Source organism: Leptonychotes weddellii, chromosome 3 (assembly GCF_054177405.1).
Source record: "Leptonychotes weddellii isolate Sample4059 chromosome 3, ASM5417740v2, whole genome shotgun sequence".
NCBI lineage: Eukaryota > Metazoa > Chordata > Mammalia > Carnivora > Phocidae > Leptonychotes > Leptonychotes weddellii.
In genome coordinates, this window is record NC_138371.1 from 94,747,395 (window position 1) to 94,761,838 (window position 14,444).

At 38.6% G+C, this 14,444-nt stretch overlaps 1 protein-coding gene across 6 annotated transcripts in view; it reads right to left on the reverse strand.

Moving 5' to 3' along the window:
• The window catches only part of CLASP1 (cytoplasmic linker associated protein 1), a 248,232-nt gene that overhangs the window by 129,185 nt on the left and 104,603 nt on the right, over window positions 1–14,444 (reverse strand). For all 6 annotated transcript variants that reach the window (XM_081814611.1, XM_081814613.1, XM_081814612.1 and 3 more), the window contains exon 8: window positions 5,773–5,840. In XM_081814611.1, the coding sequence (XP_081670737.1) occupies window positions 5,773–5,840 (68 nt within the window). The remainder of the gene's footprint in view (window positions 1–5,772; window positions 5,841–14,444) is intronic.

Below are 14,444 nucleotides of genomic sequence, written 5' to 3' on the forward strand. Positions count from 1 at the left end.
AAAGTGGGGCTTGATCCCAGGACCCTGGGACCATGACCCGAGCAGAAGGCAGACGCTTAACGACTGAGCCACCCAGGCTCCACTTTTAAGGCTCCCTGCTCAGCGGGAAGCCTGCTTCTCCTTCCTTTGCCATTCACCCCCTCCCCCCACTTGCGCTCTCTGACTCTCCCTGTCAAATAAATAAATAAAATCTTTAAAAAAAAAAAAACAACTTGAAATTACAAAATAAATGGTGTTGGGAAACTGGACAGCTACCTGCAAAAGAATAAAACTGAACCACTTTCTTACACTATGCACAAAAATAAACTCAAAATGGATTAAGGACCTAAATGTGAGACCTGAAACTATAAAACTCATAAAAGAAAACATAGGCAGTAATTTCTTGGACATCAACCTTACCAACATTTTCATAGATTACAAGAGGAACAAAAGCAAAAATAAACTATCAGGACTACATCAAAATAGAAAACTTTTGTAGAGCAAAGGAAACCATCAACAAAACAAAAAGGCAATCTACTGAATGGGAGAAGTATCTGCACAGAGTTAATATCCAACATATATAGATAACTTATACAACTAAACACCAAAAAAACAAACAATCCAATTAAAATATGGGCAGGAACCTGAACAGACATTTTACCAAAGATATATAGATGCCAAGAGACACATGAGAAGATGCTCAACATCACTGATCATCAGGGAAATATGCAAATCAAAACCATAATTAGGTATCACCTTACACCTGTCATATGGGTAGAATCAAAAAGATAAGAAACAACAAGTGCTGGCAAGTAATTACAGTGCACTGTTGATGGGAATGTAAATTTGTGCAACCACCGTGGAAAACAATTCGGAGGTTCCTCAAAAAATTAGAAATACCATATGATCCTAGTAATTCCACTCCTGGGTATTTACCGAGACAAAACAAAAACACTAATTCAAAAAGATATATGCACCCCTATGTTTATTGTGGCATTATTTACAATAGCCAAGATATGAAAGCAACCCAATTGTTGAATGGATAAAGGAGTGTGTGTGTGTGTGCGCGTGCACGCACACATACACACAACAGGATAATACTCCGCCATAAAAAAGAATGAGATATGGGGCGCCTGGGTGGCTCAGTCAGTTAAGGGTCTGCCTTCAGCTCAGGTCACAAGCCCAGGGTCCTGGGATCAAGCCCCAAGTCTGGCTCCCTGCTCAGTGGGGAGTCTGTTTCTCCCTCTGCCTCTGCCCCTCCCTGCGCTCATGATCCCTCTTTCCCTCTCTCAAATAAATCTTAAAAAAAAAAAATGAAATCTTGCCATTTGTAACAACATGAATGGACTTAAAGGGTATTATGCTAAGTGAAACAAGTCAGAAAGACAAATACCATATGATTTTACTTACAAGTGGAATCTAAAAAACAAAACAAATGAATGAATGAACACAGAAACAAAAAGGAGAAATAGACTCATAAATATAGAGAACAAACTGATGGTTGCCAGAGGGGTGGGGAGTGGGAAAATGGCCAAAATGGGTGAAGGGGAATGGAAGGAACAGGCTCCCAGTCAGGGAATGAATAAGTCACAGGGATTAAAGACACAGCATAAGGAACAGCGTCAATGGTACTGTGAAAGTGCTGTATGGGGACAGATGGTGGCTACACTACTCTTCAACAGACAGAGCTGTGGAATCACTATGCTGTGGACCTGAAACTAATGTAACACTGTGTGTCAACCATACTTCAGTTAAAAAAATAAATAAAAACACAAACAACCCTTCAAAAAAAAAGACAAAGGAACTCAATAGATTTTTCCAAAGAAGATCTACAAATGGCCAACACGCACATGAAAAAAATGCTCAACATCATTAGTCATTAGGGAAATGCAAATCAAAGCCATAATGACAACACTTCACACCCACTAGGATGGCTATAATCAAAGAAACAGATAATAACAAGTATTGACTTAAATACGAATAAACTGCAACTCTCACACATTGTCGGTGAGAATGTAAAATAGTGCAGCCACTTGGAAAATAAGGCACCACTTAGGCAAACGTTAAACACAGAGTTACCACAGGAGCCAACAATTCTACTGCAAGGTATATACACAGGAGAAATGAAAACATCTCCACATAAAAACTTTCAAATATTCATGGTATCATTGTTCACAAGAATCAAACAGTAGAAACAACCCAAATGTCCGTCAACTGATGAGTGGATAAACATAAGGTGATATATCTATACACCGGTGAAATACTATTCAGCCATAAAAAGGAATGAAGTACTGATACATGGGTGAATCCTGAAAACATTATGCATACATAAAAAACCATATGTTGTATGACTGCATATATATAAAATGTCCTGAATAGGCAAATACCTTGAGACAGAAAGTAGGTGGTCAGGGACTAGGAGGAGAAGGAAACTGGGAGTGCTAATGGTTCTAAGTATTCCAGAATATAAAAATATTCTGGAATTAGATAATTGCACAATTTTGTGAATATACAAAAAAAAATACACTTTAAAAAAGTAAATTTTTGGTATAGACTTATCTCAATATTTAAAATATGCTGATAATTCCCCCCCAAAATAATCCAACAATCACTTCTAATAAAAATTTAGATAAGTAGGAATAGATGAGAACTACCTCATCTTGCTAAAGAACATCTACAAAAAAACCTACAATTAACATCACACTTAGTTGTGAAAGACCTAAGACTGGGAACCAGATAAGGAGGTCTACTCCCACCACTTATACTTTATGTAGAGGAGGAAATTCTAGCCAGTGCAATAAGGCAAGAAAAAGAAATAAGTATATAAATCTGAAAGAGATAAAACTACTCCTATTTGCAGATGATTTGTCGATCTATGCAGAAAATGCCAAGGAATCTACAAAGACATACAGAACTAACAGGAAACTTCAGAAAGGTCACAATCGACCTATATAAGCAGCATGTCTCTGAAGACAGCAGAGGGTGGAGAGTTGAGAATAAGTAGAGCAGTCAATGGTCTGACGTGCAGAGGAGTTCAAAAACTGGTTATACTGGGAGTCAGTGAACCAGAAAAACAAAAATCAGAAGAGGGTTTTCTTATGTTCCAACTATGGTTTCTCTATGCTATCTAAATGTTCAAGGACTCAAGCAAAGAAGGAAATTAGGTGGTTTGCTTTTGACAGCTACTGAACATCTTACCAGTCTCTCAAAGTTACCATAAAGAGACTGAACTTATTTGGGTTAAGAATTCTAAAATCTTTATACATACCCCTTTAGGTGATTCTGTTTTGGTTCTAACAATTAAAAAGTAATACTACATATAGACAGCAAAAAGCTGAAATTTTAAGGCCTCTAGTAAGTCTTGAATTAAGATTTCCTTACCATCTGCTATTTTTAACACAGACACCTAAAAGAACCGTCTTCATTCTCAATCCTACCCCTTTATCACATATACATATATGGATATGCAGCGGCCGTATTTACAGCACATGGAGGTCTAGAATAAAATGTTGCTGTGACACACCCAAAGCCACAGGATTTAGTACCCTTGATTAAATCATGTGTGTTGTGTTCATTAAAACTCAGAGAGTATACAAACGCTCTCCTGCGCAAGGCCTCCAGCAGGGGTGTGGTCCTTCTCCCCAATGCCAGTATTATAATCAGATTCTGTTTCATAGTTAGGATTTATAACACAGGCTATAAAGCACAAACTCACTTCTCAGCCCCCACCACCACTACCTCTTTACCTGGTACTTTCTATCTTGGTACCAACAAGTTTTAAACTGGGAAACCACACAAACTACACAAATACACACACACACACACACACAGAATTAAAAGCACATGTGTGACACCTGGCTGGGAAGCCCTGCCCTTGTACACCACCAATGTCACTCATCACAGGAACACAACTCCACGGCCAGAGTTTTGGTTCTAGCTCTACCATGGACCCACTGTAAAGCACATATAAAAGTATATATACAAAAGTACACCTGGCTGGCTCAGGCACTAGAGTGTGTGACTCGACCTCAGGGTTGTAAGATCAAATCCCACATTGGGTACAGAGATTACTTAAAAATTAAATCTTAAAAAAAAAAAAATGTAGAGGGCAATGTACAGAAGTTATGCCATGATAAAATTACAAATTATACAGTTACAGACAAATGAATTGTTAAGTGAATATGAAAAAATGAACACTGATTTACTGGTGGTAGCAGAATTATTGTAAATACTCTTTTTTTGCCCTTTTAATTATGTTTTTACAAACACATGGAAGAGAAATAAAAGGGCTTCATGAAAGCATGTTTAGAATTCTTTAAACAGTCTTTAAGGAACATACTATGCGAAGACAAATTCCTTACTGATAATGATAGGTACACAGCAGAGTAGGACTTAAAAGACCTACATCCTGTTCCCTGCTCAGCCCTTATGTACTAGGAGTGACATTCCCCCAAAGTGACAACCGTTTTTTATGCTTCAAGATTTTCAAAATTCAACAGCTACGCTGTGATCTAAGATCCCTAGCAATTCAGAAATTGCTATGATGCAATGATGTGTCTATAAGTTAGAAAAAGTTCTTGGTGGCAACTGCTTTCTGAGGACTTCACTCATACACTCATACACACTTATGCACCAAATTCACTTGTCTTTTCTTCATCTTCTGGAATCACAAGAAACATCCATGTGCTCAACCATCACAAAGTATAGTCAAAGGAATGTAAGTATCAGAAACATTAAGTCACAATTCAAGTCTCAGTCATTATTTTGTTTATTTGACAATATTTACTGCATACCTATACCACATGCCAGGGACCTTTTGAGGCACTAAGGATAAAGAAGGGGATAATACAATGTTCTTGGCCCCATGAATAAACATATTATTTTGCAGCAATATGCAGTAAGAAAGAACATTAAACAGAACAAAGGCACAGAGTTCCCTTAGAACATCGGATGTGCTGTACTGGCTGGCCTTGGTAATGAAGTGTGTCTGCAGCCAAGGTCTGGACGGAATGAGGGGGAGGGCCATAGACACACTCAGGGGACAAATGTTTCAAACAGAAAAAGTCATAAGCGCAAAGGCCCTGAAGCAGGGGAAGCTTGGAATGTTCAAAATTAGCAAGGAGGTCAATGGGACGGGAGCCAAAAGAACTCTGGGGAAGAACATCAGATGACATCAGAATGGTGGTCAGCATCAGATTGTGTGCAGGGCCTTGTGGGCCATGGTGAGCCACTGATCTCGAAAACCTCTGGAGGATTCTGAACCGGGGATTAACATCACATCAATTACATCCTAAAAGGATTACTCTAGGGGTGCCTGGCTGGCTCAGTCGACAGAGCATGCGACTCAATCTCAGGGTCATGAGTTGGATTTCCCCATTGGGCATGGTGCCCTATTTAAAATTTTTTTTAAATTAAAAATAATAAAAATGAAAGGATTACTCTGCTGTGTGAAAAACAGCTTTTAGGTGCTTGGGGAGAGTAACAGCAAGGACACTGGCCAGGCGGCCACCGCGAGACCATAGGTAAAAGACTACAAGGACTTGCACTAGGGGAAGAGTGGTGGCTACAGTCAGAATGCCTGGGATTCCAAGCTCATGAGTTCAGTGTGGGCTCCAAAGAGAAAGTCAGCAACAACCCCACCGTTTCCGGCCTGGGAAAGTGGGTAAATGGAGGTAAGTCTTCAGACCTAGAAACTGTCCTCAAGATATCAAATTCAGCTGTTCAGAACTAGCGTAAGTATTACTGACCTAAAACTGAAAAGGCAAAAATAGAACGATGGCTTTTTCTACTCACCGTTTGCTGATTGTATCATGTTTCCAGATTTTTGGACTTCATCAAATTTTGTAAAAATTACATTCAACCTGTATGAAAAAAAAATACACGTGTATATATAGAAACTATTAACTATCACCGTTTACAGTCAATTATATTAAAACACTAATGTGAAGTTGAGTCACACTCCAAAAAAAAAAAAAAAATCAAGGATACAAACCCACCTAATAACAAAAACAGTAACTATATTAATAACATTAGTAACACCCAACAATAATCAAGCACTTATTATAGACTAAGCACTGACTTAGGACTCTCTCTGAAAGATCTCAATTAATCCTTACAATAGCCATATACAAGATTATTATCATCCCCATTTTACAGATGAGGAAGTCAAGCCCAGACAACTTACTTATAGGGTAACATGGTGAGTTCGGGTGGAGATGGCAGCCCTGAGAGTAAGGATCCAGAGCTCATATTCTCAGGCACTATATTAAACGGCCTGACCGCTCTACACAAAATGTATACATTATGAAAAGCATATGTTTCTCCTATTTCTGTCTAAGCACAGACTGGTGATTACTTAGGATAAAGATTTTCAAAATGCACTGACATTACAATATAAAGGCTTTTCTGTGACTTCTGCTTAATTAAAAAATGCTATAAATAATTTCTCCAGAAACAAACACTGTACTAGATTAACTGAAAAAAACCTACATGACATTTATTTTCTATTAATGGATCAATGTCACCTTGACATTGAAATTGAAACAAAACTCCTAACCAGTCAAAATATTCCATCCTAAGTGACACCAGTAATGAGAGAAAAATTGGGGGTAGGGTACGGTGAAGCGGTTGCTCTGGTAGAAGTCAAGAAAAAACTAGGCTTTCCAAAGCAAAACACAGATACATTGGAATAAGTGTAAAGGCTGAGAGTCCAAAGCAATGTACTCCTACGTTCAAACCCACACCACCCATTTCAGGGACCAGACTAGAAATTTTAGCACTTGCTTACAAACTGTCCTGTCATACAAGCTCTAATTAGTTCAAACATGTTTGTCTTTTCTTCACAACTAGAATGGACTCTCCTTCAGGATAGGGATGGGAACTATATAACACTATGTCACGCAGGAGCGTTATATCACTGTGTAAATCCTGTTCCTGCCCTGACTATGGAAACTAGGTACATTCTGGCCTCCATTCATCCATAGTTCATTCCCTGAGTCCAGCACTGAGCTGGCCAGATGCTGACTGTGTAAAATTCTTAACTTCTAAAGCTTCTATTTCATTCTTTTCTACTTAGAATGTCACATCCTAAGTAACAGGGGAGCCAAAAGGACACATCAGCAAAGAGAGGTAAAATGAAGGGGGTGAAGGAGCCTGACATCCTGTCTCTCCCCCATTCCCGTTCCATGGCAGGTATCGATCTTTTCTGCCCATCTTTCCACCTAAGCCCAGATGTAGCCTCAAAATCCTTCTCAAAGCTGCTCCAGGCGGGCCACTACCAACTAATCAAAGTTGGCACTGAATTACAAAAATCTTATTTGTCATCTCAGGCCCAGATGGGAGTAAAACTCACTTTCATATCCAGAGGTTACTAAAGATCTGGAAAAATGCCTTAGAGTCAATTTCTTATGATGTTTCCATCACCTTCCCTCTTAAAAGCACCAAAGATCTCCAGTGGCTTACAAAGCGCACAAATAATATCACTACACAGGTTGCCGGGGCATGCCCTGACCAACTTATCACTTTATTGTGTCACAACTACACCCTCTGACGTGAGCATGCCTGCAAGTTTGCAAGTTAGGAACAAGGTATACCTCTCGCCTGGTTGATCCTAAAATTCCTGCCAGGGGCAAGAATTTCATCCATTGTTGGTAAAGCAGTCACCATTTTCAATGTCCGCTGTGGAAGAGTCTGCAGTTGCTCTCTGTCTGTGGTAATGTCTACTCACTGGGGCCACATGACCCACAACTACAACAAGCTACCCACAAGCTGGCCCAAACAACTAAGTGTGAGAATGCTAAAAAGATTACTATTTTTTGGTACCTGCACTTGAATTCAGAATTCCCTCAGGCAGCTGTGCCTTTCCCTCTACTTACACTTCTGTCTCACTAGCTGCCTCATTCTCTGCTCAGCAATGTCTATACAGGGGCTCCTAAGAAGGTTACCACCTCAAGAGATCAGTAACCTGGCTTCAGGACGGTCTAGCACCAACAAAGACTTCCTGAGGAATGGCTTTTGCCTTTAGCTCTGAACACAGCAATACGAAATGCCTCTCTGGGACCAACGAATTTGCACAAACCTAGAAGCGTGAGTTTTATACACTCAAAGACACTGAATATATAACTAATGATTACTCTCCGAAGCCACCAACTTTTTTTTTCACTTTTTAATTTTAAATCTCGACAAATAACCAATACAATTTTCCCCTGGTTTTTCTGAATTCAAAATTTATATTCAACTCTGCAATCCAACTGGCATTTATTTTACTGTAAGATCTAGATCTAACTATTCCTTCCTAGAATATCTTATAAATTTAGGGGCATCTGAGTGGCTCAGTTGGTTGGGCATCGGGACTCTTGATTTCGGCTCAGGTCATGATCTCAGAGTCTGAGCTCAAGCCCCATGTCAGGCTCCATGCTGGGTGTGGAGCGTGCTTAAGGTTCTCTCTCTCTCTCCCCCTCCCAACCCCCTGGCTCGCACTCTCTCTCTCTCTCTCATTCAAAATACAGATAGATAATTTTTAAAAATTCAAATAATTCGTAAATACTAGTATGCTCACAATCAACAAGCTCCACCCATACACTCAGAGCTTTTGACTTTTTAGTCCACTGCTCTTAAATATGAGCAGACAACCAAGCATTCAAAGATGCCTAAGTTTTTAAAGTGAAAGAGACCAAGATGAACAAACACATACTCCAAAATCACAACACAGAGGAAAGAAGAGGCAATGATAAGTTTTTAAAATATATCATTAATACTTCCAAAGAGATAAAGAAAATACTGCAATTATAAAAGCTAACAGGGGGGTGGGAGGATGGGTTAGCCTGGTGATGGGCACGTTCTGCATGGAGCACTGGGTGTTATGCACAAACAATGGATTATGGAACACTACATCTAAAACTAATGATGTAATGTATGTGATTAACATAACAATAAAAATTTAAAAAATAAATAAATAAAAGCTAACAGGGAAGGAGCCCTTCAAAATGACAGAATAAGGACCTCTGAAAATCTGCTCCTCCAAAGCAGCCAAGAAAACACTGGCAAAAATCTATCAAAATCAAGTTTTTCAGGCTCTGGAAATTAAACAAAGGCTGGCAACAATCCAAGGAGCATTCTTCAAGAAAAACGGCTACTCTTGGTAAGGATAACAAGCTTTTCACTGTTTTGCTGTGTCTTATTTCCATCTCCAACTCACTAGCTAAAAATCAACAGCCTCACAATCATGATAGTTTGAAAACCAGCAGCCTTGAAGCCACTGGGAGGAACTGACCAAGTTTGGAGCACCACAAAAATCCCCATTCTAAGAGAACTGTAATTATTTCGCCTGTCTGGCATATCCCAGAATCCCCATTCACAGGGTTTTATTTTACCTGATTCATAGCACACTTAGTGGGAGAGCCTCTTTTCCCTGAAGCCATGATCAAAAAGAATCACCAACAACTGTTTAACATGGCAGCCGCCCAAGGTGATAAAACTGGAACAAAAACACTGACCAAAAAACTTACAAAGAAAAATGAAGAAGGATATATTCACAGGGAACGTTGAAAAAATCGGACATATTCCTGGGAATCTGGAAGGCTACGCATATGTGCAAGTCTGTAAGAAAGTGTGAAGAAAGACCTAAGAAGACACTAAGGTCTCATGTCTGACTGACTTTGAGGCTCTGCACAAGCAGACAATAAAGGGGAAGGCAGAGATGTATAAACTGCCTGCCAGAACACCGAAAACATTCCTCAACATACACAGGGACAGCCCTTCAGCAAGGGCTATGAGATTTACTGGTTGAAGGCATTCAAGGAAATCTCTGTCTAATCATTAGCCCAACACTAAGCTAACCAAGCAGAGACTGCAGGAGCCATACACATCAAAAAAAAATACAGACTTTATGGAATTAGTTCTGGAAAATCACTTAAGGAACAACAAATCTGGAGAAAGAGCAAATGTGATTTGCAAAGCTGTCACAAGAGATTACTGTAAATGACCAGTTTTAGCTAGTCAAGTATAAAAAAATTATACACGTAAAGAAACAAGAAAACATGGCCCATACAGGGGGAAAAAAATTAGTCACAGAAACTATCCTTAAAGGAAACCCAGACAATGAACTTACTAGATGAATACTTGAATTCAACTATTAGAAATATGTTGAAAGAACTAAAGGAAATTACTTCTAAAGAACTAAAGGAAAGTATAAGAACAATGTGTCATCAAATAGAGACTATCAATGAAGAAACTGAAAACATAAGAATCATAGAGAAATTCTAGAAATGAAAAGTACAAAAACTGAAATAAGAAATTCACTAGATGGGGACGTCTCGCTGGCTCGGTCAGTAGAGAATGCAACTCTTGATTTCTAGGTTGTGGGTTCAAGCCCCATGTTGGTATAGAGATTACCTAAAAAAATAAAACCTTTTAAAAAAATTCATAAGAGGGTTCAACAACAAATTTTTGCTAGGGGAAGAAAAAAACTGCAAATTTGAAGATGAATCAATTGACAATACCCTGTATGAGAAACAAAACAAGAACAGAGCCTAAGAGTTCATGTTCTTATAATACCAATGTACCAACATACATATAACGGGAATACCAAAAGAAGAGGAGAAAAAAAAACGACAGAATATATGGAGAAATAATGGCCAAAAACTTCATACATTTTATATAAAATTTTAATCTACATGTTCAAGAAGCTCAACAAACTTCAAATAGGAAAAACTTAGAGATCCAAACCTAGACGTAAGAGAAACAAGCTGTTGGAAGAAAAGACAAAGAAAATCTTGAATGCAACAACAAACAAGTCAGGAAACAACAAATACTGGTGAGAATGCTGAGAAAGAGGAATGCTCTCACACTCGGTGGTAATGCAAGCTGGTACAGCCACTCTGGAAAACAGTATGGAGGTTCCTCAAGAAGTTAAAAATAGAGCTACCCTACGACCCAGCAATTGTACTACTAGATATTTACCCCAAAGATACAAATGTAGTGATCCAAAGGGGCACCTGCACCCCAATGTTTATAGAAGCAATGTCCACAATAACCAAACTATGGAAAGAGCCGAGATGTCTATTGACAGATGAATGGATAAAGAAGATGTGGTGTGTATATGTATATGTATGTGTGTGTGTGTGTGTGTGTGTGCGCGCGCGCACATGGAATATTACTGAGCCATCAGAAAGGATGAAATCTTACCATTTACATCAACGTGGATGGAACTGGAAGGTATTATGCTGAGCAAGATAAGTCAATCAGAGAAAGACAATTATCATATGGTTTCAGTCATATGAGGAATATAAGAAACAGCACAGAGGATCATAGAGGAAGGGAGAGAAAATGGAATGGGAAGAAATCAGAGAGGAAGACAAACCATGAGAGACTCTTAACTATGGGAAAGAAACTGAGAGTTGCTGGAGGGGAGGGAGGTCGGGGGTGGGGAATGGGATAACTGGGTGATGGGCATTAAGGAGGGCACGTAATGTGATGAGCACTGGGTATTACATGCAACTGATGAATTACTAAACACTACATCTGAAACTAATGATTCACTACATGTTGGCTAATTGAATTTAAATTAAAAAAAAAGAAAGCAACAATAGAGAAGTCACTTATTGTGTACAAAAAAATCCTCAATAAGATAAATAATTTCTCATTAAAAAAAAAGTGGAGAACAGGTGGCAGTGGGATGACATATTCAGTCCTGAAATTTAAAATCTCAACCAAGTATACTTCAATAATTTGAAAATAAGCAAGCAAATACATACATACATAAAATAAAACATAAAAAGCTCAACCAAGAATTCTACATGCAACAAAATTATCCTTCAAAAATGAAACAGAGACTCTTCTCTGGACCAAAGATATTTCAGTCTTTACATGAAGTCATACTACCAATATAATGAATTGCAGACTCTGAGTGGGGGGAAAATGAAGGAGAATTTAAGACATTCCTAGATAAACAAAAAAATTAGACAAGGCCTTCAGTTGGAAATGAAAGAAGACCATACATTAGCCCGAATCCACATGACACTATAAAAAACACCAGTAAAAGTAACTACAAAGGTAAACATAAAACCTACATAAATATAACAGATAGTATAAATGTATTTTTTGTTGCTTTTAACTTTTTTCTTGTCCTACATGACTTAAAAGGAAACTACATAAAGCAAGAAGTATAAAACTGTGTGTACTGGTGGGCTGTAATATACAAAGATGTATAGATAAACACAGCAGAAGAAACAAGGGGAGAAAACAGAACTGTATAAGAGCAAAGTTTTTAATACTGAAATTAATTAAGGGTAATAATTCTAACTAGGCTTTTATAAGTTAAGATGTCAACTGAAATCCCCAGAGCAGACACTAAGAAAATAAAACAATACAAAAACACAAAATAACAACTGCTGGCACTGCTGGTAAAATGCAAAATGGTGCAACAGCTATGGAAAACAGTATGGTGGTTCCTCAAAATATTAAACATAGCAGTGTATGATCCAGCAAATCCACTTCTGAAATCTAACCAAAAGAACTGAATGCAGGGACTGTAAGAGAGACCTGTATATCCATTTTCACAGCAGCGTTATTCACAACAGCCAAAAAGTGGAAGCAAGTGTCTATCACCAGAGGAACGAAGCAACAAAATGTGATATATACACACAGTGGAATTTTATTCAGCAATACAAAGGAATGACTCATGGTATAATGTGGTTGAACTTTGAAGATATTGTGGTAAGTGAAAGAAGGCAGTCAAGAAAAAGTTACATTTTGGGGGCACCTGGGTGGCTCAGTTGGTTAAGCCACTGCCTTCGGCTCAGGTCATGATCCTGGAGTCCCGAGATCGAGTCCCGCATCGGGCTCCCTGCTCGGCGGGGAGTCTGCTTCTCCCTCTGACCCTCCCCCCTCTCATGTGCTTTCTCTCTCTCAAATAAATAAATAAAATCTTTTAAAAAAAAAAGAAAAAGTTACATTTTGTGTGATTTGCATGAAATGTCCCAAAACAGGCAAATCCACAGACATAAAAAGTAGACTAGTGGTTGCCAGGAACTAGGTAGAAGTAAGGAATAGAGAGTGACTGCTGATGGATACAGGGATTCTTTTCGAATGTTCTAAAACTTGATAGCAGTGATAGCTACAAAACTTTCTGAATATACTAGAAACAACTGAATTGTTCAATTTAAAGGGGATATAGTAAATTATAAAAATATGAAAATTATGGTGTAGGAATATTTCAAGAAGGCTCTTATTCAAAAAACAGAAACAGAATGCTATAAAAAGGGACCATACAATTGGAACAGAAAGGAAAAATTTTTAAATCAAATACCCAATATCCAAGTGGTCATAGTATAACTATAGTATTTATAAATATGTTTTATATTTATATGCTTACATTTATAAATACAATAGTTATATTCCTAAAGTACCTTGCTCAGAAAGACATAAGGTTCCAGATAGAAAAGCCCTCCAAGTGCACCACACAAAAAATGAAAATGGTCTCTCTCATACAAGACCCATCAACCATAATGTTTCAGACAAAATCAAAGTTACCTACATAGGATGAAGAATCAGAATCGCTTTAGAATTCTCAGTAGAAACACTGAAAGCTGGAATGACTCAATGGGGCACTGGCTTTAACATTCAGATTGAGGGGAGCCTGGGTGGCTCAGTCAGTTAAGCGTCTGATTTCAGCTCAGGTTATGATCACCGGGTCCTGGGAGTGAGCCCCGTGTTAGGCTCCCCCACTGTCTGCTTTTCCCTCTGCCCCTCCCCCTGCTCACTCTCTCTCTCAAATAAATGAGATCTTAAAAAAAAAAAAAAAAAATTAATTTTAGCCACCAGACAGACAAGACTCAAATAACAACCAAATGCATGGCCCAAAGCGAAATTCTGGCTCCTCCAAAGTAAAGCAGATGAAAGGGCAAATCTCTTCCCACCTGTGAAATAGAAAAAGGAGCTGTGCCACAAAGCATATTATTGATCTTAATGTTTATGTCACTTAGCTGATATTATTGAGGCATTTTTTTTCATCACATATTTCCTAGAGATATAATTAATCTTCTCAAACACAGCACTCACTCAATGGACACTCTTAAGAGGGCAGCATTTTTATTTCAGGATGAAATGCAAGTTTCAGAAAGCACCATGCATGAGGCGCCTGGGTGGCTCAGTGGTTAAGCGTCTGCCTTCGGCTCAGGTCATGATCCCAGGGTCCTGGGATCAAGCCCCGCATCGGGCTCCCTGCTCAGCGGAGAGCCTGCTTCTCCCTCTCCCACTCCCCCTGCTTGTGTTCCCTCTCTCACTGTGTCTCTCTCTGTCAAATAAATAAATAATAAAATCTTTACAAAAAAAAAAAGAAAGAAAGAAAGCACCATGCATATCCCATGCTCCTTTATCAGTCCTGTGGCATCTTGCTAGGCTGAAAATCCATCATGCTCACATAACAGCAAAATAGATATATATAAATGACTAACAGAAGTCTAGAA